The sequence below is a fragment of the Bubalus kerabau genome, chromosome 15 (genome assembly GCF_029407905.1).
Source record: "Bubalus kerabau isolate K-KA32 ecotype Philippines breed swamp buffalo chromosome 15, PCC_UOA_SB_1v2, whole genome shotgun sequence".
Taxonomy (NCBI): Eukaryota; Metazoa; Chordata; class Mammalia; order Artiodactyla; family Bovidae; genus Bubalus; species Bubalus kerabau.
This window is the reverse complement of record NC_073638.1, coordinates 65,547,982-65,571,941: the sequence shown is the minus strand read 5'-3', so window position 1 is coordinate 65,571,941 and position 23,960 is coordinate 65,547,982. Positions and strand designations below refer to the sequence as shown.

The 23,960-nt window shown below is 48.5% G+C and overlaps 1 protein-coding gene and 1 long non-coding RNA gene across 2 annotated transcripts in view; one reads left to right on the top strand and one right to left on the bottom strand.

Moving 5' to 3' along the window:
- Nucleotides 1–1,763: 1,763 nt before the first annotated feature.
- LOC129628336 (uncharacterized) lies at nucleotides 1,764–8,345 on the bottom strand. The gene is made up of 3 exons (XR_008702783.1): nucleotides 8,080–8,345; nucleotides 7,729–7,796; nucleotides 1,764–2,204 (listed from the first exon to the last, which is right to left on the bottom strand). It is a non-coding gene; the product is annotated as an uncharacterized LOC129628336 (long non-coding RNA).
- An 805-nt stretch (nucleotides 8,346–9,150) lies between these two features.
- Nucleotides 9,151–23,960, top strand: part of ABTB2 (ankyrin repeat and BTB domain containing 2) — a 186,231-nt gene continuing 171,421 nt past the window's right edge. The window contains exon 1 of the mRNA XM_055549291.1: nucleotides 9,151–10,663. Within this exon, the coding sequence (XP_055405266.1) occupies nucleotides 9,283–10,663 (1,381 nt within the window). The 5' untranslated portion in view covers nucleotides 9,151–9,282. The remainder of the gene's footprint in view (nucleotides 10,664–23,960) is intronic.

Sequence of the window (23,960 nt, the reverse complement as noted above, 5' to 3'; positions counted from 1 at the left end):
CCAGGTTTATATTTACCTTTGGAACAGTACTTGCGTCCAACAGAATCATCAAATTCCAGCTTTGTGCAGGGGTCAGATGAACACTGACCTGTTCTGGGATTTATCTGGATTCATTCCAAGGGCCTTGCCCTACCACCACTGCCTGAGCAGATACATAAACAATGGAGCTGTCTTTTCTGCTTCAAGTTAAATAAAAAAAAGTCCCAGTCCATTTAGAGCAACTCTGTAGGCAGGCTGGAGGTCTCTGCCCAGTTAAGCCCGGGATATACTAGGTCAAAACCATATAAACAGAGTCTTAAACAAAATATTGCATCATGAATATAGTAGAGGGAGAAACAGAGTGCAATATTTCCCAAGCTTAACCACTGAATCCTTTTTCACAGACCATCTCATGAGGCTCTTCAGCAGAACATGCTTTGGAAAAGTGTATTATTTTTCCCCTTCCTTAGTCAACTTGGGGTTCTTCATTTCAAATGATCTGTTTGTCTCTCTGTTTTTTGTCTATTTTATTTTTTACAAGTAGAACTTTTTATTTGGAAAATTTGGGCAATATCATGTACAAAAACACAAACTTTTTCTTAAATTGAAATACAGTTGATTTGTCAAGTTATGTCAGTTTCAGGTATACAGCAAAGTGGTTCATTTATATACACTTACATATCTATTCTTTTTCAGATCCTTTTCCCTTATAGGTTATACAAAATATTGAATATCCTTCCCCGTGATGTACAGTAGGTCCTTGTTGGTTACCTGTTTTATATAGAGTAGTATGTATGTATTAATCCCAAACTCTTTATTTACGCCTCCCTCACCTCTCCTTTGGTAACCATGATTGTTTCCTATGTCTGTGGGTCTGTTTCTGTGTTGCCTGTCTGTCTCTTTAGTACTGAGGTCCAGAAAAATGATACCTGAGTCAGGAATGGGCTACCTTGGGTCTCAAGAAATGGAAGGGTTACCTCACGGTTTCTACACCATCCGTGCTTTCTGAGTAACTGAGTGCTCTGCTTGAAATCCAGCTACCATAAGCTGTTCTGCTAACCATGGCACACTCATCTGTCTACCAGCATCTTTTTCAGCTCTTCTGGCATTCCGTGGGGGTATTTCCTTCCTTGTGGTTGTCCCATTCCTCCTTTAGACACATCAGTCCATGTGGTGAGTCATAAACTGGCAATGGCCCTTGGTGAGTGGCTTTTGAGAAGCACCGCAAAGCTTGTTATGCAGGAGAGTTATTCTCATGCGCCCATTTCTACATGTTAGCCATGTGTTTTTTTAATGGCAAGGACCTTGTCTAACGTAACTTCATGGTACTTAACACATGTCCAACTCTTTTGTGACCCTGTGGACTGTAGCCCACCAGGGTCCTCTGTCCATGGGATTTCCCAGGCAAGAACACTGGAGGAGGTTGCCACTTCCTTCTCCAGGGGATTTTCCAAACCCAGGGATTAAACCCAAATTTCCTGCAGTGGCAGGCAGATTTTTTTTTTTTTTTTACCACTGAGCCACCAGGGAAGCCCAAGAGAGTTCTCTCTGTATTTAAATAATATTAACCTCTTCTCTTTCAAGATAAATTCTACCGTATTTTGTCCCCTTGACCAAATTCCAGAAGATAATGAAGGACAGGGAAGCCTGGTGTGCTGCAATCCATGGGGTCACAAAGAGCTGGACACAGTGTAGCTACTGAGCAACAACAACCTTCACATTGTTTTTTTATTTTGTAAGAAATTGTGTAACAAATATGAGAGATTGCCCAAGGTAAAGTTTGCACACTTTATTTCAAGCTCTTGCCTTGTATAACTTTTGCATAGGTAATCCCAAATCTGTTTTCGAAGTGCTCACTCCACTGGAAATTCTCCCAATATTTGCTTTGGTTTCATCATGTTCTTTTTAACTTGTCCAGCCACATGACAGTTGTTTTTCTTTGAAGATTATGTTTAGGCCAGGCCTGAGTTAAGAACGTGGGTTTGCTTTCTCTTTTTCTGATATAATTTGCATTCCTAAGATTAAGCACATTACTACCAGATTGCCTTCATTAAACACACACGCATATATAAGAAGCCACATCCATTCTTTCCTTAGTCTGAAGTTTTGTACTTTATCTGGCTTGCCAACTCCCCGAAAGATTAACTGCAGTCAGTTGGTTCGTTTTTCAGAGGGTTCCGTGTACTTGTTCTCTATCAGTATCTTTCTTCCTCTTTTTCTTTCTCCTCCATCACATAGAACACAAACACAGACAGGGCTTAGTTTGTATCTCCAGTCCTCAAGAGGACTATAGAACTCCTTGGGGAATATATCAAAGACAAGAGATCTACGGTCTTAATCGTCTGTCCTGGCTTTCTAGCCCCTTTACCAGATGTTTCCAGAAAGATCTTTCTTTTTTGTCTTTGCTGCCCTGTGCAGACTTCGTTGCCCCTCAGCATGTGGGATCTTACTTCCCCAACCAGGGATAGAACTCACATCCCCTACATGGGAAGGTAGATTCTTACTCACTGGACCACCAGAGAAGTCTCTCTCTCTTTTTTTTAAAGGTGAAAATTACAAAACACATTTCAGTGTGTGTCTCTAAAAGATAAAAACATTTAATAAATATAACCATGCTACCATTACCACATCAAAAAACTAACAATGATTTCATAATAGCAAATATCCAGACAGTGTTTCTGATTTCCAATTGTTTCATAAGGTCAAATGTTTATTGATTTTTTAAAAATTACAAATAAATTCCACACATTGTGATTGGCTGATTGATATGTCTTCTAAGTCTCTTTCAGTATACAGGTTTCCTATCCATCTGTTCCTTTTAATTGACTAATGAAATTCAGTTGTTTGTCCAGTATCATTTCCCACCACTGAATTTTGCTGAACAAATCCTTGCAGTGCAATTTAACATTCACAGGATTCTGAAATTTACTGGTAGGCATGCAGTTTCCCTGGTGGCTCAGACTGTTAAGTATCTGCCTACCATGTAAGAGACCTGGGTTCAATCCCTGGGACAGGAAAATCCCCTGGAGAAGGGTCTGGCTACCCACTCCAGTATTCTTGCCTGGAGAACCTCATGGACAGCCTGGCAGCTACAATCCGTAGGGTAGCAAAGAGTCAGACACGACTGAGCGGCTAACACTTTCACTTTCATGCAGAGTTCTAGAGAATAGCAAGGAGAGGTAAGAAGGCCTTCCTAAATGAACAATGCAGAGAAATAGGGGGAAACAACAGAATGGGAAAGATAGAGATCTCAAGAAAATTGGAGATATAAAGGGAATATTTCATGCAAGGATCAGATCAGATCATATCAGTCACTCAGTTGTGTCCGACTCTTTGCGACCCCATGAATCGCAGCACGCCAGGCCTCCCTGTCCATCACCAACTCCCGGAGTTCACTCAGACTCACGTCCATCAAGTCAGTGATGCCATCCAGCCATCTCATCCTCTGTCATCCCCTTCTCCTCCTGCTCCCAATCCCTCCCAGCATCAGAGTCTTTTCCAGTGAGTCAACTCTTCGCACGAAGTGGCCAAAGTACTGGAGTTTCAGCTTTAACATCATTCCTTCCAAAAAATCCCAGGGCTGGTCTCCTTCAGAATGGACTGGTTGGATCTCCTTGCAGTCCAAGGGACTCTCAAGAGTCTTCTCCAACACCACAGTTCAAAAGCATCTATTCTTTGGCGCTCAGCCTTCTTCACAGTCCAACTCTCACATCCATACATGACCACAGGAAAAACCATAGCCTTGACTAGATGGACCTTTGTTGGCAAAGTAATGTCTCTGCTTTTCAATATGCTATCTAGGTTGGTCTTAAGTTTCCTTCCAAGGAGTAAGTGTCTTTTAATTTCATGGCTGCAGTCACCATCTGCAGTGATTTTGGAGCCCAGAAAAATAAAGTCTGACACTGTTTCCACTGTTTCCCCATCTATTTCCCATGAAGTGGTGGGACCAGATGCCATGATCTTCATTTTCTGAATGTTGAGCTTTAAGCCAACTTTTTGACTCTCCACTTTCACTTTCATCAAGAGGCTTTTTAGTTCCTCTTCACTTTCTGCCGTAAGGGTGGTGTCATCTGCATATCTGAGGTTATTGATATTTCTCTTGGCAATCTTGATTCCAGCTTCTGTTTCTTCCAGTCCAGCATTTCTCATGATGTACTCTGCATGCAAGGATAGGCACAATAAAAGACAGAAATGGTAAGGACCTAACAGAAGCAGAAGAGATTAAAAAGAGGTGGCAAGAATACACAGGAAAATTATACAAAAAAGGTCTTAATGACCCAGATTACCATGATGGTGTCATCACTCTCCTAGAGTGAGACATCCTGCAGTATGAAATCAAGTGGGCCTTAGAAAGCATTATAACAAACAAAGCTAGTGGAGGTGATTGAATTCCAGCTGAGCTATTTAAATCCTAAAAGATGATGCTAGTAAAGTGCTGCACTCAATATGCCAACAAATTTGGAAAATTCAGCAGTGGCCATAGGACTGGAAAAGGTCAGTTTTCATTCCAATTCCAAAGAAAGACAATGCCAAAGAATGTTCAAACTACTGTACAATTGCACTCATTTCACATGCTAGCAAGGTAATGCTCAAAATCCCTCAAGCTAGGCTTCAGCAGTAAATGAACCAAGAACTTTCAGATGTACAAGCTGGATTTAGAAAACAGAGAGGAACCAGAGATCAAATTGCCAGCATTCATTGAATCATAAAGAAAAGCAAGGAAATCAAGAAAAATATCTATATGGTTCAACTCTCACATCCATCCATGAATGCTGGAAAAACCATAGCTTTGGTTATATGGACCTTTGACTGCAAAGTAATGTCTCTGCTTTTTAATATGCTGTCTAGGTTGGCACCCCACTCCAGTACTCTTGCCTGGAAAATCCCATGGATGGAGGAGCCTTGTGGGCTGCAGTCCATGGGGTCACTAAGAGTCAGACACGACTGAGAGACTTCACTTTCACTCTTCACTTTCATGCATTGGAGAAGGAAATGGCGACCCACTCCAGTGTTCTTGCCTGGAGAATCCTAGGGACGGGGGAGCCTGGTGGGCTGCTGTCTATGGGGTCGCGCAGAGTCAGACACGACTGAAGCGACTTAGCAGCAGCAGCAGGTTTGTTATAGCTTTGACATCTTTTGAACCATAAAGAAGGCTGAGTGCCAAAAAATTGATGTTTTTGAATCGTGGTGTTAGAGAAGACTCTTGAGAGACCCTTGGACAGCAAGGAGATCAAACCAGTCAATCCCAAAGGAAATCAACCCTGAATATTCACTAGAAGGACTGATGCTGAAGTTGAAGCTCCAATACTTTGGCCACTTGTTGCAAAGAGCTGACTGATTGGAAAAGACCCTGATGCTGGGAAAGATTGAAGGCAAAAGGAGGGAGGTGGGGAGCATCAGAGGATGAGATGGTTAGATGGTATCACTGACTCAATGGACATGAATCTGAACAAACTCTGGGAGAGAGAGAAGGACAGGTGAGTCTGGCATGCTGTATTCCATGTGGTCGCACAGTCGGACACAACTTAGCGACTGAACAACAGCAACAAATGTTTTATTCTTTTTACACTTCAAATCATCAAGTAACTTGAATATATTAAGATAAATCCATTTGCTCTTTTCCTCCAAGATACATTCCAGATAGTTTCCTAGATAACCCTTCCATTCAGTAAGTTCCCTGTGTCAAATTTCCAGTTGTCATATTTGTTACTTTTTAAATTTAAAAAAATTTTTGTTTAATTTACAATGTTGTGCTGGTTTCTGCCATACAACAAGGAGAATCAGTGATAAATAAATATATACACATGTGTGTGTTTTCAGTCGTGACTGACTCTTTGCAATCCCATGGACTATATCCATGGAATTTTCCAGGCAAGAATACTGGAGTGGGTTGCCATTTCTTTCTCCAGGGAATCTTCTCTACCCAGGGATTGAACCCCTGTCTCCTGCATTGGCAGGCAGATACTTTACCACTGAGCCACCTAGGAAGCCCTTTAGCTTCATACAGGTAATGCATATTTGTTGAAAATTTTCTTCACCAACAATGTTGAAATCAAGACCCAAACTACAAAACATGATGGCAACTGATGCTTATAAAAAAATAATGCAAAGGGTTATGTTTCACAGATTTGTGCAAACGTCTTTCAAATCTCAGTCTGTCCTTTTATCAAAGAGGAGATTGAAGCATCTGTTATTCCTTGTGATTTAATAGTTAAAAAAAAAAAAAAAACACCGCATTCCATTGACAAAAAAGAAAAAGCTTTGCTTCCAAACAGCACTAGTCTTTAAAGTGACTTTTCCCCAACATAAATATAGAAAATAGCCTTTTTATGGAGCACATTCGGCTTGGTCAGAACCCCTTCCTCCCCAACAACATTTAGATGTCGCCTGAGTCTTCGGTGCATGCGCAGCCTGGGAGGTCTGAATATATACATATGCCCCCTCCCTCTTGATCCTCCCTCCCCCACTCTCCATCCCACCCCTCTAGGTCCTCACAGAGTTCCAGGCTGGGCTCCTTGTGTTATATAGCCGCTTCCCAGTCGTTACCTATTTTAGGGTTAACTTTTTATGGAGGAGCACAACAAAATGATTAAAAAAAAAAAAAAAAAAGAAAACCCGAAAAAAAAAAAAACTTGGCCGATTTTATTTCCTCTAAATGTCCATTAGAGGGAGACATTTGCTTTACTATTATATGACCTGCCTCTTGAGAAATTTGTATGCAGGTCAGGAAGCAACAGTTAGAACTGGACATGGAACAACAGACTGGTTCAAAATAGGAAAAGGAGTACGTCAAGGCTGTATATTGTCACCCTGCTTATTTAACTTATATGCAGAGTACATCATGAGAAATGCTGGGCTGGAAGAAGCACAAGCTGGAATCAAGATTGCCAGGAGAAATATCAATAACTATAGATATGCAGATGAAACCACCCTTATGACAGAAAGTGAAGAGGAACTAAAAAGGCTCTTGATGAAGGTGAAAGAGGAGAGTGAAAAAGTTGGCTTAAAACTCAACATTCAGAAAACGAAGATCATGACATCTGGTCCCATCACTTCATGGGAAATAGATGGGGAAACAGTGGAAACAGTGTCAGACTTTATTTTTTGGGGCTCCAAAATCACTGCAGATGGTAACTGCAGCCATGAAATTAAAAGACTCTTACTCCTTGGAAGGAAAGTTATGACCAACCTAGATAGCATATTGAAAAGCAGAGACATTACTTTGCCAACAAACGTCTGTCTAGTCAAGGCTATGGTTTTTCCAGTAGTCATGTATGGATGTGAGACTTGGACTGTGAAGAAAGCTGAGCACCGAAGAATTGATGCTTTTGAACTGTGGTGTTGGAGAAGACCCTTGAGAGTCCCTTGGACTGTAAGGAGATCCAACCAGTCCATTCTGAAGGAGATCAGGCCTGGGTGTTCTTTGGAAGGAATGATGTTAAAGCTGAAACTCCAGTACTTTGGCCACTTCATGCGAAGAGTTGACTCATTGGAAAAGACTCTGATGCTGGGAGGGACTGGGGGCAAGAGGAGAAGGGGATGACAGAGGATGAGATGGCTGGATGGCATCACCGACTCGATGGACGTGGGTCTGAGTGAACTCCGGGAGTTGGTGATGGACAGGGAGGCCTGGCATGCTGCGATTCATGGGGTCGCAAAGAGTCGGACACGACTGAGAGACTGAACTGAGTAAGATTTAAATCGTATCAAATTTCTTTTCACATTTTTAAGCAAATTGAATATCCTTACCTACTTTGACTTCCTATCTCTGTTATAGAAGATGTAGTCACATCTTGCGTCCTCTTTTGATTTGGTTCCTGCGGACTTAACATCGTTCATTAGTATCAATACTTCCAGCCTTGACGCCATTCCCAGTTGTAACCACCAGGCGGCGGTATTGCATAAATAAAGATGCGCTGGAAGGCAAAATTAAGTTAAAACCGCCAAAGCAAAAGGAGTTTCACCGGGAAAGGGCAATTAATTTAAGAAGGAGAGAGAGAAACCAGACATTTCTAGTTCATATGCAACTCACGGCCCAAGGTCAAAACCCTGTGAGATATAGTACAAAGCAGCTATTCAAGAGCGCAGGAGGAGGCTGACCTGGGGGAAATGCTTGCACAATCTCCTCCTTGCTTTTGTGGCTCCACAGGAGGAGGCGTGTCCACGTTCGTGCACGTGTCTGTGAATAGTTACAGGACAGCTGCCGGCCTGGGTAGGACAGGGCATGGATCTGCTGGATATACCGCCTCTGGACAAGTGCATGAGACAGGTTTACAACGGTGCTGCTTGGAGGTCAGCTCTCATTTTACCCCTGAAGGAAAGCGGGTCCTGAGCCGGGCAGAGAGCTCGCCTGAGGGCACACCGTTACGAAGAGGAGCGTTCAGCCAGATGTTCCAAGCGCAGGCCACAACTAGGGACGTTTTTCGTTTTCGCACACCCATTACGCACGTGTGTAATACCCGCCCCCCACCCCCACACCGCCCCCCCGCCCCCAGCACACACACTCGGACACTGAGGCACAAGAAGGATCCAACACAGCAAGCGGCGTTGTACAGTTTAACAGGAAAGTCACCGACTCCTGCAAATCTGATCAGTTACGGCCTTCTCCCTGGAGTAGTACTCAGACTACTGCGTGTGTTATATTTCAAGTGGCGGGGAGAGGTGAGGGAGGAATCGCAGCCCTCTGGAGGCTGTCCATTTATCAGATGCCAGATTAAGAATTTCTATTCTGATTGGAGCCTAGAAAACAACGTAAAGAAAACCGGACGGATTTGGGAAGAGAAGAAAACACGAGCAAACTCCTCCCTCCAAATACAACTGGAGTTTCGTCTCGGGAAAGGGGGAGGGGCTTAGCAGAAAGTCTTGAGAGAGAGGTGGGGCGTCTGACTTGGGTCCCCTCCCCCAGGCCTCGGTTCCCTCCTCTAGTCCCAACCCCTCCTGCTTCCCTACCCATACTCGCCTCGCTGGCTTTGGTGTTCGACACCAAAAGGGTTTGAAAAGGAGCTGCGGACGCCCAAAGCCTGGACGGCGGGAAGGTGGCAACGCACAGTGGCTTTTCCTTTACCTCTTTCTTTAATTCGTCAGCTTCCGAGCCTAACGTTTCGATCCCCGCTTTCCCACCCGCCAGGTCGCTCACTCGCCATCTCTTTCCCCCTCCTCCACCGCTCCCTCGGCGGCTCCTCCAGACCCTCCGCCTCCAGCCCCGCCTCTGCCTGCGCCGGGTTTCACCCGCGGCGGAGTGAAATCAGCAAAGTGACCGCCCCTCTGGGAGATCATTGGTGTAGCCCCTGCCCGTCGCGGCCGATGATTGGTGGGCCGCCCGGGTTATTTGCATGCTGGCGGCAGCCGAGTACCCAGCTGTGCAGGCGGCTGGCTCCGCGCAGAAGTTTGCAGAGAGCTTTCTCGCAGGTCGGTCCCGGACTCGCGCAACGCCGGGAGCCGCCTCCCTCGATCGCCGCCGCCCTGTTCTCTCGGGATCCCTTCTCTGCGGAGAATAGACGCTCTGCTTCAGGAAAGTTGAGGTGGACCAGGGGGGTTGCGGAGGAGGAGCAGCGGAGGATCGTTCCAGTGACAGCTCAGAGTCGGGACGCCGGGAGCGTGGGGCTCTGGCCGCCGCGAATCTCGCCCACCTTCCTGCGGCCGCCGGGTAGGCGGGCAGGCGATGCGGCCGCCGAGCCCCGCGGTGCCGAGAGAAAGGAGGGCGCCCCGGAGAGCCTAGAGCTTGTTTCTGCCCACTTGGGGAAGGGCGCATGGAGTTGTGAGCGCCCCTCGCTCGGCGAGGCCGCCCCGGGCAGGCTCCCCATGGCCGGGACGTACAGCTCCACTTTGAAGACGCTGGAGGACTTGACCTTGGACTCCGGGTATGGGGCCGGGGACTCGTGCCGCTCGCTCAGCCTCTCGTCCTCCAAGTCCAACTCGCAGGCGCTCAACTCTTCGGCGCAGCAACACCGCGGGGCGGCCTGGTGGTGCTACTCCGGCTCCATGAATAGCCGCCACAACAGCTGGGACACGGTGAACACGGTGCTGCCCGAGGACCCCGAAGTGGCAGACCTCTTCTCGCGCTGCCCGCGCCTGCCCGAACTGGAGGAGTTCCCCTGGACCGAGGGAGACGTGGCCCGGGTCCTTCGCAAAGGTGCCAGCGGCCGGCGGCAGCCCCTGTTCTCCGCCGAAGCGGTCAGGCGCCTGGCGGGGCTGCTCCGCCGGGCGCTCATCCGGGTGGCCCGCGAGGCGCAGCGCCTGAGCGTGCTGCACGCCAAGTGCACCCGCTTCGAGGTGCAAAGCGCCGTGCGCCTGGTGCACAGCTGGGCACTGGCCGAGAGCTGCGCGCTGGCCGCGGTCAAGGCCCTGTCCCTATACAGCATGAGCGCGGGCGACGGGCTGCGCCGGGGCAAGTCGGCGCGCTGCGGCCTCACCTTCTCAGTGGGCCGCTTCTTTCGCTGGATGGTGGACACCCGCATCTCCGTGCGAATCCACGAGTACGCGGCCATCTCGCTCACCGCCTGCATGGAGAATCTGGTGGAAGAGATCCGGGCCAGGGTGCTCGCCAGCCAGAGCCCCGACGGCGGAGGGGCCGGAGGCGGGGACGTGTCCGCTGAGGCCCTGGAGATGGTCATCAACAATGACGCCGAGCTCTGGGGCGTCCTGCAGCCCTATGAGCATCTCATCTGCGGCAAGAACGCCAATGGTAAGCTCGCGGGCTCCGGGCCCGTGGACCGGGTTGGGGGGGGAGTCCAACCTGGGCTACGCAGGGGGTGAATTTCCTAGGACCAAGGAGATTCAAGACCTGAGAAAAAGCGTTTGGTCGTTGGGTAGAGGAGTTCATTAAGGAGTCTTTCCCGAGGTGGTTCTTTCGGCGACTGACTTTCGGAGGGCAAAGTAGTGGTTGATCTTCTGCTTCCTGTTCTGCGTCGTGTTGTCGCTGTTGGGGGCCATTCACTGATTGAACCTCTTGATGAAGCCATCCCTGAACCTCTCTTGGCGCGAAGCGGACTGCCTTGTGGCCCTCTGCCTTGATGGGTCTGTAGTTGGCCTCTTTCCCCGACCACTGGGTAGATCAACTACGGTTCGGTCCTAATTCTGTCGAGTACAGTAGCAGCAGCCAGAGGGTCTGGGCTGCGAAGTCTTGGCTAAGTGGGATGGAAGGAGGGGAAGTGGATGCCCGGGACCTGGCCCTGCCACCTTGAGCTTTGCTGGGTTGAAGGATGCCTTTCAGGGCCCTCTGGGGAAAGGTGGAGAGGTAGTGGTGGGTTCTTGACTCTGAGCCCAGGGTGATGGAACATGGTGACTTCTGAACCCCCTTCCCGGTAAAGGGAATCACATGCCAGTTCCCAGACCTGACTTTCCAAGCTGTCGCCAACCAAGTGAGCAATTAATTAAAACCCTATGTTGGTATTAAGTGCATGACCTTCTAGACTTTGCTGAAAGAAAGTATGACCCCATAGTCATCAACCAAGCTAGGGGGAACTGGGGTGGGGGATGGGCAGACAGCACTGTGTCAAGTGCCAGAAAGAAACCTTTGGGTAGTTGCCTTTCTCTGAAAGAGGACATAGCTTCAGTGCAGAGTGATAGGGAAGCAAAGCACTTGACCTTTTCACTAGAAAGGTTACGGTGTGACCTGGGTTCAACAGTAAACTGCCTACCAGACTCCAACTTCGGGAGTCAGCAAACCATCAGTTCTCTAGAATGATACTTTGGCTAAACATCCTTACAGTCTGATCGGAGGGCGATTTTAGGGGCTGCATTCAGTGGCAAGTAAGTGGTACAGAGGAAGAGGCCAGGGGGTATGGAAAAGGCATAAAGGGAGTCATATTTAAGTGTGGTTCTACATAATCGTAATAGCGAAAATCTTAAATTAGCACTCAACAGTGTGTCAGTCTCTGTTTCTAGCACTTTAATATATAAACTTAAGTAATCCCAGCCCCCCTATTAGGTAGGTACCTATAGTATTATCCCCATTAGATAGATGGGGAAACTGAGGTACCCAGCAGTCAAGTAATTAACCCAAGCTTACACGGATATTAAGTGACAAGAATTCGAACCCAGTCAGGCTCCAGAGGTCAAGCTTTTAGCCACCGGAGGAGAGGAAGCAGCTTTGTTTTCATTGATCCAATTTCCAAGGGGAGCGGTTGACAACTAAAGACTTCATTTTGAAGACAGTCTGTCTCTACCAGCATGGCTGACTTTGACTTTCTTGGGTTTTGTTTTTAATTCTGGCACAACTGAAAGGAGATGCCAGGAATGGCAAGAAGAGCACTTGCCTTTTAATTTTCCTCCTCTTAGGTCAGAGTTGAGGTCAGTCCAGAATCTCAGCTGATGATGTCACAGCTGATAATTGTGCTTTGCCCTGCAGGTTTGTGGCATCAGCAGGGGGAACACAGGCTCCAGGAGAGGAAGTGGAGGGCAGGGGGATTTCCATACGGTTGTCAGAGCCCAGGGGAAGCAGCCTGAACTTTTGGCTGAGGGGAGGCCCAGTCTGAACTCAAAGAAGGAAGACTCCTAGGAGAAAAAAACAAGGCCCTAAGGTGGATAATAGGTGACAAACAAACAAAACATGCCCTTCACACAGAACTGGTGCCCCTCAGGTTGAGAGGCTTCTCGGTTTTTCTAACTGTGAATTGAAGCTGTTAAGAGCAGCTGCCTCCTCGGGGCCCTCTGAAAATTCAGAATGTGAGAAGTGGCTAGAACACAGGTGTTTTCCGTGAACGGGCTTATTTCCTATCTAGGGTCATCACTCCTTGGGATTTTCTTTACAGGGTGGGGTTTTGACCCCGTGATTTGACCTCTTCCCCTCCATCCGACACCCCAAACAATCCTTCTTAAGCCATGGTAGTTGAGACGGCAGGGCTCTTGTGTGACAGACGACACATGTCCAGGATGCCCCGAGCAAGCGTGTCCCTCGACTCACTCCTCAGTCTCCAGGGAGCTCTCCAGTGAGACAGGTGACCATTTGCTTCCCCTGAGTAATATGGATGCTCATTTTTTATACATGAAAACCTGAGGGTGGCCCCAGGAAACAATAACCAGGCTCATTTATTAAGTCCCTTTAGACAAAGTGAAATGAATGTCTAGTAGAGAGGCAATGAATTACTTATGCCTGAGAGCTGACTTCAGAGGGAAGCACAAACTGCTTAGGAAGGAAGTGGAGAGAACCTAAACCTTTGTTGTACCAAAATAAGCCAAGGCCAGCAAGGTTACCATCTACACAGCTGAAGTCTAATTGGCAGATGGCCGCACATGGGAGAGTTGCTGGCTCACAGTCTTGTCTTGCAGGTCTTCCCTTCAAATTATATATTTATTGTTGTTATGCCTGCTAATTATACAGCAAGGGCACACGCATTTGAGTCAGGTATATAGGGCTCTTAAACTTTTAATGTCTTCCAGCTGGGAATTCAAGAACCCTAATCCATCTAGTCCAGTCCATTACTCAGAGTACTGGGCAAATATGGTTTTGCTCAACCCCAGATGGATGATAAAAGTTCTATGGTGTTTATAAAACATGATCTCAGCTTCATAGCTCACCACGAGTTATATCTCGCTTGCTCATTTGGTATCGATGTGCCTGTTCCCAGGGCAGTGTCATTAAGTGATGCTATCTTCGTGGCTTCCTTAAGAGAGGTAGAGAAACCACTTTAATAGAGTGGTATTTATAAACAGGGAGCTGGCAGAAAATAGAAGCTTCTCTCATCCACACCTCCCTTCTTCCCTCCCTCGCTCATTGTTGTATGTCAGTTTGATGCTGAGTATCGCTTGGGGTTTCTCACTGGCCATTTTTCTTACTAAATGTTCACGAATGTCCATGGCCTTGGAGATAATTTCCTTCCATTCGGAGATGCTAGGTTAAATGATAGGGTTTTGATGAGAATATTCCTACTCCAAAGCAGTAACCAGGATGTACATGAAAGGAGCTCCATCATAATGGTAAGGAGCGAAAACTTTGGAATCGCAGTAAGGATTTGAAGCTCACCTCTGCTATTTCTATGAGTGACCTGGGCCATATTTCTTAACCATTCTAAGCCTCAATTTTGTTATCTGTAAAATGGGGGATAATAACAGCACTTAACTCCTCAGGTTGGTGTGAGGACTGGATGATATCATAGATGTAAATATTGAATCACATAGTAAATGCTTAATAAATAGTTGTGGTTCATTCAACAAATATTTATTGACCACGGACCCTGCACCACTATTAAAAGTACTGTGGATTAATTGGGGGAGGGGGAGGGTCCTCCTCTCATGAAGTGAACTAATGGAGGAGACAAGGAAAAAGTGAACAAATAGGGATTTACTTTTAGCAGTAACTGTTATTAACAACCACCAAAAGCAAAGTAATGGGATAGTATGACTGGGACTAATTTAAATGATGGCCAAGGAAGGCCTTTCTGAAATTTCATTAGGAATAGATAATATATCAATACCGCTGCTGTCTAAGGATCTCAAAGGAAAAAAAAAAAAAGTGAGGACCTTTCTGAATTATTTGCTTATTTATCAGGTGAGGCAAATCCCAACAATCTCATTTGCAGCGGAGAAATGAAAGGGCTGCATCTAGAAAGCTCTTCTAGTTGTGGAACTCATTTAACACCGAGCTTCTAGGATGGGTTTCCGTCGTGATAATCAACTCCAGGAGCAAGGGTTAATTGAGCCACTAGTTGCTGTTTAATCAGTTTCCACACCTGCGTAGTTTGGGGAGGGGGAGCAGCTACCCTCCTTTTTAACTGTTTTATTGAAGCCAAGAGAGCTAGTAAAACTGAAACAAAGCAAGCTTGTGGAAACACAGACTTTTTTTTACTCCCCCTTGAATGCCTGAGAAATGCAGCCCAGCTTTAAGTTGTTAGAAGAACAAAGTGGGGTTGTTCGGCCTCCTCCAGGAGGTTTACCTGCCTCCACACCAGTGGAAGGGCCACCTTTCTGTGAATTTCCCCACACCCAGGGCAGGTTCCTGAGTCGTTTCCTGCGCGTGTCACCCCATCACTCTGTGGGCTCATGGGCATCCGTGCCTCCCCTGTGCCTCCCACGGGGTCTGGCACACAGCGACACTCCAGGAGTGGCAGTCAGACAAATGATTGATCCCACCATGCAAAATGTTTAATTCCAGAACTTCATTTGAAATCCTTTGACGCCCTCAGAAGACTCTTCCCCGCTTTCTACCGTGGTGGAGAAATTCAAGTTCTCGGTGAAGAGAGGCAGCATTTTGGAGGGTACCCAAACCATGGGGACATCATTCAATCTTTTGATCCTCTAATCATGAGCAGGGTTCCCTACACTGTGATGAGTCAGTGTAAATAAGGATTTCGCGTCACAGGGGCTTCCTTCAGTGTGCAGCACCCACAGTGGGGGTTTCACAGCAGCCGTCTAACTGGCCACAGACAGATCCACAGGAAGACCGAGTTCAAAGAGGCACTCAGTTCCCCTAAGAATAGCAATACCAATCCCATCTTGCCTGCAGAGCTGCCCTAGAGGGCTGTCTGTGGATGGCTATTGCTCAAAGGGCTTCCCGGATGGCTCAGTGGTAAAGCACCCACCTGCTAATGCAGGAGACCCAGGTTCGATCCCTGGATCAGGAAGATCCCCTGGAGAAGGAAATGGCGACCCCATTCAGTATGCTTGCCTGGAGAATCCCATGGACAGAGGAGCCTGGTGGGCTATAGGCTATGGGGTCACAAAGAATCGTTCACAACTGAGTGAGCATAGCGCAGCACTGCTCAGAAGAGGTTGCTTCTGTGTTGCACCTCATCTGCCTCCAGTCTGAGGATGGCACTAAGGCATTCAACTACCTCCTCATCCAGGGATGCATGGACAATGTCTCAGGTCTGAAATAAGCCAGGGACACTGGGCTGCAAATCCTCAGGCTGGTCCTTACCCCATTTCCCCATCAGTACCTGTCCTTCCCCCAGCTGGGGCTGTGGGCGAGTGCTCTGTCTCTGTTGCCACACTCCTCCAGCTGTAATAACAGGCCTGACCTCTGCACAGCTCAGAAACCTTTTCATCTGGGATCTTGCCCACTGCCTATAAAAACCCATCGAGTGGGATGCTCTTTCACAGGAGGGTCTCTGGGAACACAGGATTCACAGCTTGGTGACGGCTGAGCCAGGGCCAAGCCCCATGTCACTCACGCCCTAGGCCTGTGAAGAGTCCCAGAAACAAAGGTAGAGAGGGACAGGGCAGTATTTGCCCCTCTGCCAGTGGAGGCGAGGGTCAGACTCACAGACTCAGTGGTCCCTATCGTAGATCTTGCTTGTTAATGGCCTGCTGTGTCCAGGCACTTTACATCCTTTAGGCCAGAGAATCTTCACAACCAAGGTGAAAACCAGGCATCAAGGCCCAAGAATGGATCTCCCTCCAGAAGATGTGTTATGCTGTTTAAACGCTGCTTGCTGGTGGGCCCAGAGTGTCCCGCAGGTGGCATCTATTTTAAGGCGCCTTTATTGCTACTCCTGAGGGGCAGGGAACTCTGCTGCCCAGGGAGGGCTTTACAAGTGTCAGCTGCTGAGTGATCAACAAGTTTAGCCGAATGGAAAAGCTGCTGCCTCCATCTTCCAAGAGCAGGCAGAGCCAGCTTGGAGGAGGACACCCAGCGGGAGAGAACCCAAAGGGAGCCCATGTTTAGGCCACTGGCCTCAGGACACGCAACTCATTTGCTCTGGAGCCGGCAGAAAGTCTTCTGTGAAGGGGCCTTTGATTTCCTCTGAGTCCCCTACAGTGTTGGGCCGTTGGTGAAACGTCAGAGCCGGGAGCACAGGGAGAGAAGGAATCGGCGTAGCAAGCGCGGAGATGCTCCGGCTTTGAAGTCTGAGCTGGGTCCCAAATTGCCTTGCCTCTTACCAGGGCCTGGAGCAAGTCACTTCAAGTCCCCGACTATAAAGCGTGGGGCCGGCTCTCATCCACAGGCGGTTATGCCCCGTGAATACTCACTGCTCCCAGGACGTCAGAGCTGACGCTGGGTTGAGCATTGAGAACTTGCCCAGGGTGGGGCGGCCTGGGTGTCATTCCTGGCTCCCTCCCTTGTGAGTTGCGTGATCCCAGGCAGGGTCACTGCTATGCTTTGGTTTCTTCCTCCATAACAGGATTTGGACCGCATCGCTTTTTTTTTTTTTTTTTTTTAATTTTGGCCTCACTGAATCTTGGTTGTGGTGCACGAGCTTTTCTCTAGTTGCCACACGTGGGGGTTTCTCTAGTTGTGACACAAGGGCTTTGTTACTGTGCAACATTTGGGATCTTTGTTCCCCAACCAGGGATCAAGCCTGCATACCCTGCCTTGGGAGGCGGATTCTTAACTGCTGGACCACCAGGGAAGTCCCTGGACTGGGTACATTGTGTTGCAGGGCTGTCTTGTGCCCTGAAGTATACTTAGCAGCATCCCAGCCCCCACCCACTAGATGCCAAGTAGCATCCTCCCTGCCCCACTCTCCCCACCCCAGCTGGCCAGTTGTGACAATCAAAAATGTCTCTAGACACTGACAGATGTCTGTTAGGGGGTGCAGAATTGCCCCTGGTTGAGAAATACTGCTCTGTAGTAGAGCTGAAAAGAGTACACAACTCGTAGGATGTTTGGGAGGATTTACTAAAGGTCTCTGCAAGGGACTTTGCACTGGGCCTGCACATAAAATAATCATTCTAATCACTGTTACATTTTTTTGCAAACTGTATTGCATGCACCCGTCGAGTTCACTTTTTGCCGAAGTGGACATTGGTAGTGCAGGGGAGGACCGTGACCCAAATCCCAGGGTGACGAGGATGAGTCACACAGCTTTCCTGGGTGACTAATTGGGAGGAGGAAGTCACGGAATCTGGAAAAGGCACCTTTGCACCCTGCTTGGTTATGGCTCCTCTTGGCCTCAAGATGAAGAGGGCTGGCAGTGAGAGCCGACCCTCCTTCCTGAGCTCCAGGCTGACCCTGCCGGAGGACAGTGATGGCGCAGGCTCAAAGCTGCGCGCGTTCTGCTGGGGAGTCACTCTGCTGTGCGCGCATTCTGCTGGGGAGTCACTCTGCTGTGTCTGGGACCCCGCCTCGTGCAGCTGCCAAGCCCTGAGCCACAGGACAGCAGGTGTTTTGTGTTTGCCGGCCTGTCATGTAAACATACTTTGTGGTCTTCTTGCTTGTTTTAAAAAAGGCCTAAATGGTTTTGCAACTTTGGCGGTAGGCTTGGAGCAGCTTCCCGAATTGGGAGGAGAAGCTTCAGAAACACCACCCGAGTAAGCCTGAGGAATGCCACGCCGGCCTCGTTAATCAGCTGCTTGCCGAGCGCCAGCTACATCCAAGGCCACGGAGACAGATGGGAGGAGGACGGGAATGGATCTTGCCCATCAAGAAGTTTAGAATCTAGTAGAGATGGCAAGGGGCTTCCCTGGTGGTCCATACGGTAAAGAATCCTCCTGCAATGCAGGAGACCTGGGTTCGTCCCTTGGGTTGAGAAGATCCCCTGGAGAAGGGTATGGCTACCCACTCCAGTTTCCCTGCCTGGGAAATCCCAGGGACAGGGGAGCCTAGCAGGTTACAGCCCATGGGGTCGCAAAGAGTCAGGCATGACAGAGTGACCATGCACACACGCCGGGAAAGCAAAGCATGTCTATGGATCCTTCCAAGGATGTTTAGGGTCCTTACATTCAAATGACAGGTGATGCTAAAGCCACATCTTCCCCACTTCCCATTAGGGGTGTTTTTCATAAGCCATTTTACTTAATCCTCCCAAGCCACTCTGTAAGACAGATATACTGTCCACCCCATAGATGGGGACCTTGAAGCTTTGGGTGACTGCAGAGCTCAAAGGGGAGAGGTGAGCCCTGGCTGGGTGGGAGGGAGGGAGTCGGGGCTGCTTTGTGGAGGATGTAGCATGTGGTCCAGGGGCACTTGGGCGGGCCGGGCTGTGATGGGGAAGGGGAAGTGGTGCTGAGAGCATGCAGGCTTCCAGGCAGAGGGAACAGTGTGAGCAAAGACCTGGAAGCCAGTGTGTGTGTGTTGGAAAAGTGACCCTCTTTGGCTGGAAGGTTCAGACGCATGACGAGGAGGAGCAGGGCAGATAACACAGCAGAGAGGAAAACTTTCCCACATCTTCTATCCAGATGTTAAGGAGCCTGCCAGAGCTCAGGAAGAGAGTTTTCCAAAACTCATTTTTATAATTCAGAAATGGAGTGTGTCTGCTCCCCAGCGCATCGTAACCACAGCCTCAGACCTCCCATTACCCTTCTTGTTGATTGAAAGCTTGACCTCAGAAATGCCCCCCGGCCTCTGTCCTAAGACTACAAGTAAGGAAAGAAGATGTTTACCCCAGCAGACCTGGTCTGAGAGGGCCTGAAGAGCAAGGCTGCCATCAACTTTACTTCCCTCATGCAATTTGACTTCTGACCTGGCATTTCTTGCAAGGCCCTGAATGTAGCATTTCAAGCCAAAGCAGTCCCAATAGGGAATGAAGATTGGGGCTGGCACACCTGTTAAATGAGGCTGTTGGCCTGACTCTTGCCAAGGCAGGATTCTCAAACATAGAGGCAGAGAGGGACAGAAAACAGGATAAGAGGGTCCCAGAACTTTAGATTTGTGCTTGGTATGTTCAGCTTCCAGATTGGAGCATATCATTTTGAAAACAACAGCTCAATTCTGAGAGATTTAGTCACCTTCTCATTCTTGCTGAAGGTGTTTCCAGAGCACTGATAATCAAGATTTCAGTCCTGTTAACTGTTTGATACTGTAGAAACCACCTTCGAGCTCAGTGCCACCTGGACTGAACTCCTAGAGTCCACCTGAAGTCCTCTGACAGTAGTGAAATGAGATAGATCAATGGCTTAGCCCATGACTCGGGTGTTAGACCTTTTCCTGACCCCAGTGTTACAAAGGAATTTGTCACTTGAAAGAGAATTCTCTTGAATATTTTGCGCACTCTCTCTGTGTATATATATATATACATACACACAATATATATATATACACACACACATACAATCATTTATGGTTAATGGTTTTAGTCCATTGTTTTCTAAAATTGAGTTAGGCAAGAGGTTAGGGGTAGGGGGTGGTCAGTTTCATGATGAAAAAATTACATAGGAGAGCTGAATTTGGAAGTACCAGAGGTAGAAGGTTAGGGGTGGGGAGAGATTAAAGAGGACCACGAGGAGAGTGAAACAGGTCTTTTAGTGCATGAAAATTGTCCCTAAAATTGAGGCAGCAAAGTTTTGTTGAAATTTTTACAACTTTTCTCCTGTGTCTTTTAAGATAGTGAAAGCATTATTTGCAGTGAGAGCTGTTCATGAACACACGTTTCACAGACCAAGCAAGTGTATACGCACAAGCATTGTGGACCATCCGGTTCAGAGAGTGAAGGCTGTGGATCCAGAATATTCTGGGTTGGAGCTTGGCCTCTCCATGACCTGGAGTGAATCACTCCATCTTCTTGGCTCTCTGTTACTTATCTGTGGCCTGAAGAGGTTGGACTAGATTCTCCAAGGGCCCCTCTGTCTCCGACAATGTTTCTAGACCCCACGTGGATATTGTGAAGTCACTTTCCTAAGGTCGAGCCCTGTAATTAGTATCCTTGGAAAAGAAATGGCCCGGGATGAGGCTGGCCAAGCTCTCGAAAAGACGGCCCGGGTAGTAGGACCAAACACCATCCTTTGTATATTAGGATTAACTGTGATTACTCTGCTTAGAGTTTTCTTCCCCCACTTTCTTCAGAAGGTGAGTTCTGTCTACTCTTGGCTGACCCACCCCTCCAGCGCTCGGCAGCTGCGTCCAGGTCCTGGCTGGCCTGCTGGGTGGTGGGATCAGCCCCGAGGTGACTTCATGCAGCTGGTGTCTGCAGCCTGCCTACCCGGCCTCAGATATTTATAGCAGGGAGCAGCTAGGGAAAAAAAATTAAATATGGTACACCCTTCTTTATACTGTGTGGGACAGAGACAGGCATTGTGAGGAATTTAGAAGGCAGGGCAGTATAATCCAGCAAGATATTTTTAAATGCTGTTTGTTGCCGTTGGCAGGGCCGGTTCTTCAAAGGCAGGGAAAGTGAGAGTAAGTGAGGATGACAGGCTGCCAGGAATTCTGAAATTGAGACGGGCAGCTCGGCAGCCCAAGGGGTACGGGTTCTGAACCCCAATTTCCTTCAGTCGCAGAGTTTGAGCAGGGCTTGGGGAGGTCCCCACCAGAGCCGGGTGAGCGGGGCGGCTTGTCCCTCTCCCCACCCCGGCCCGTCTACTCTATGAATTCCCAAGTTCAAGGTGAATCAAATGTGCTGGAGAAGCAGCAGTCATGACTGAAAAAAAGTGGCTCCTGTGAAAAGAGAGACCCGGTGCTGCTGCTTTAACTCATTTCAGCAGCCGGGAAAACACGTTGTATGTGGGGACACCATTTGGAAGCAAGTTGCTCACAGCTGTTCTCCTGGATGTGCGATCTCTCCAGGACAAGCCAGGCAGGCCAGGGCTGTGCCGAGACCCAGTTCAGTAGCAGGTGAGAGGGCCTCCGGGGTAGAGCTACCCCTGGAAAGATGACAGAGACGCCCCACCCCCCTGCCGCCACCACCTGTCCCACGGATGCTTGTAACTATCCTGGGAGAAGCTGCAATGGTTTCTACCGTGTTGGTCTTGCAGGACACAGGGTGGTTACGGTGGGAGGGTCTGGGGATTGGGATCCAGGAAGACGCTAAGAGTTCGGTTTCGAGTGCATCAACTTTTTTGTTCAGCATGTATGTATTGAGGATTTCCTGTGTGCAGTGTTAGAACAAATGAATATGAGAGACTCGAAGGAGGGGAGGGTGCAGGCCCAGAGGATCATGAGGAGGAAGAAAGCCTGCTGGAGGAGACCCAGTGAGGCCTGCCAGGCTGGGAAAGGCAGTTCTGGGCCGAGGGAGCAGCAAGTGTGGGGTGAGGCCCTGGAGGCCAGGGGACACGTGACAGGAGCTGGGTATATACGTATTAAGGAGATGTGATCAGAGATGGGAGGGAGGGAGTGGTCAGCCAGGTAGGGCCTTGGAGGCCACTGCGTGGCACCTTGGCTTCCAATTCTAAGTCTGCTGGGAGCCCCTGGAGGGGCCGAGGCCCAGGAATGACATGGTCTGATGTATATTTTAACAAGATCACGCTCTCTGCCATGTTGGAAATGAACTGGAGCATCAAGCAGGGGCGCAGCATGACTGCTCAGGACCCTTTGGTGGTGATCCAGGTGAGAGGATGGTGGCTTGGGTGTCAGTGGAGGAGGTTATTGATGTATGTTTTGTTTGTTTGTTTAAGATGTTTTTCATGTGGGCCGTTTTCAAAGTCTGTATTGAATTTGTTTCGATACTGCTTCTGTTTTATGTTTTGGGTGTTTGGCTGCAAGGCATGCGGGATCCTAGCTCCCTGACCAGGGACTGAACCCGCACCGCCTGTATTGGAAGGCGAAGTCTTAACCCTCGGACCTCCAGGGAAGTCCCTAGTGGTGCATTTTGAAGTCCGAGCCAGCGGGACTTGCCAATAGCTTGGATGTGAGGGATGAGTGAGGAATCCGTGTGACCCCCAAGGTGTATGGTCTGAGCAACTGAAAGGAGAGAGTGGCCGTGGATTGAAAGGGGAGCAGCTCTATACGGAAAAAGCAGGGCTGAGCCAGAGACCCAGGTGTGGTTTTGGTTGCTTGTCTCAAACTTGATACAGAGAGAGATCAAGCAGGAGGGTGGCCGCCTGTCCCCTTGACTGGGAGGAAAGGCCACGGCAAACATCTATAGTCACTGTGGATTGACTCGCTGCCCTCCTTTGCCTTCCCGGAGGATAGGCACTGCGCAGCAGGGCCGGTTAGGACGTCAGGCAGTGCAGATTTAATTTTCAGTCTTATCATTCTTTGGTTGATGGCTTTAAGAGCCCCCCTAAATTTTGTCTTCTAGCGTCTTCACAGGCAGCCAGCAGCCTTTAATGAAGATCGTCAGATCCATTGTTTCCTGTCATTAGTGTGAAGTCTGTTTAATTAGGCCCAGTTGTTCTATGGATTGTTGTGACTTTGAACATGTGTCCTTCGGTTCTGGGAAAGCGAGTTTCCATTTCCAAGCAGCTTTGGATTCCTGGAGGTCAAGTCTGGGTCAGAAATTTAGCCGGAAAGAGAATCACTGGGGGTGATTTGAGAGGGCACAGGGGCCCAGAGGGGTCTCAGAAAGACCTTGGGAGTAACCAGGTGTCAGTGAGATGACTTGACCCCTGCTGCTCAGGTGACATCGGTGGCTAAGAGATGGAATCTGAGAGTCACCATTGCCTGATAGCCAACTGGTTACTTCGTCTCTGAACCTCAGTCTTCCTCTTCTGTTTAATGGGTATACCATGGTTCCTAACTTAGAGTTGTTTCAGGGACTCTTAACCCTGGATTCACACTAGAATCACCTGAAGAGCTTTTAATAAGAAAAAGTGTGTGTGTGTGTGAAGGCCCCATCTCCAGAAATTCTGACATAAATGATCTGGAATAGGAACCAGACTGTGTGGGTGGTAGTTCTTGGGAGAGTCTGATGCTCTATGAGCACTCAGACATTACCTATTATTCGTGGTAAAACAAAATCATTGTTCTAGAGCATTCGAGTCTGCCCCACCCAGGATGGTGACTTCCCTTCACTTCCCAGCCATGCTGATTTGGCTTGCTCCTCTGGCGGGATCACCAAAACACACCCAAGAGAAGCTTGAGCTGTGAGGTCCGCATGAAAAGAGCACGGTTAGATCTAGAATGGCAGTGGCACCATGTAATGACGTTACCCAGCCCGCTGCTGAAAGAGGGAGATTAATCCCATCTTTCAGAGGAGGAAACCAAGGCTCAGGGAATTTCAGTCTCTTGTTCAAAGTCATACAGCTAATGACAGGTAGGAACGATAATCAAACGCCAGCATCCTCACCCCTGATTCCCCACTCAGTCACACCCTGTTGCCTCCCAACCCAGAGAAGCTGAGAAACTCAATGCTCAGCTCCGATCTCCAGCACATGCCTGCTACGTGTTGAGCCTTTACAAAGTCCCAGCCCTTGCCACATGCTTCACGTGTATGGTGTTGAGTAGTCTA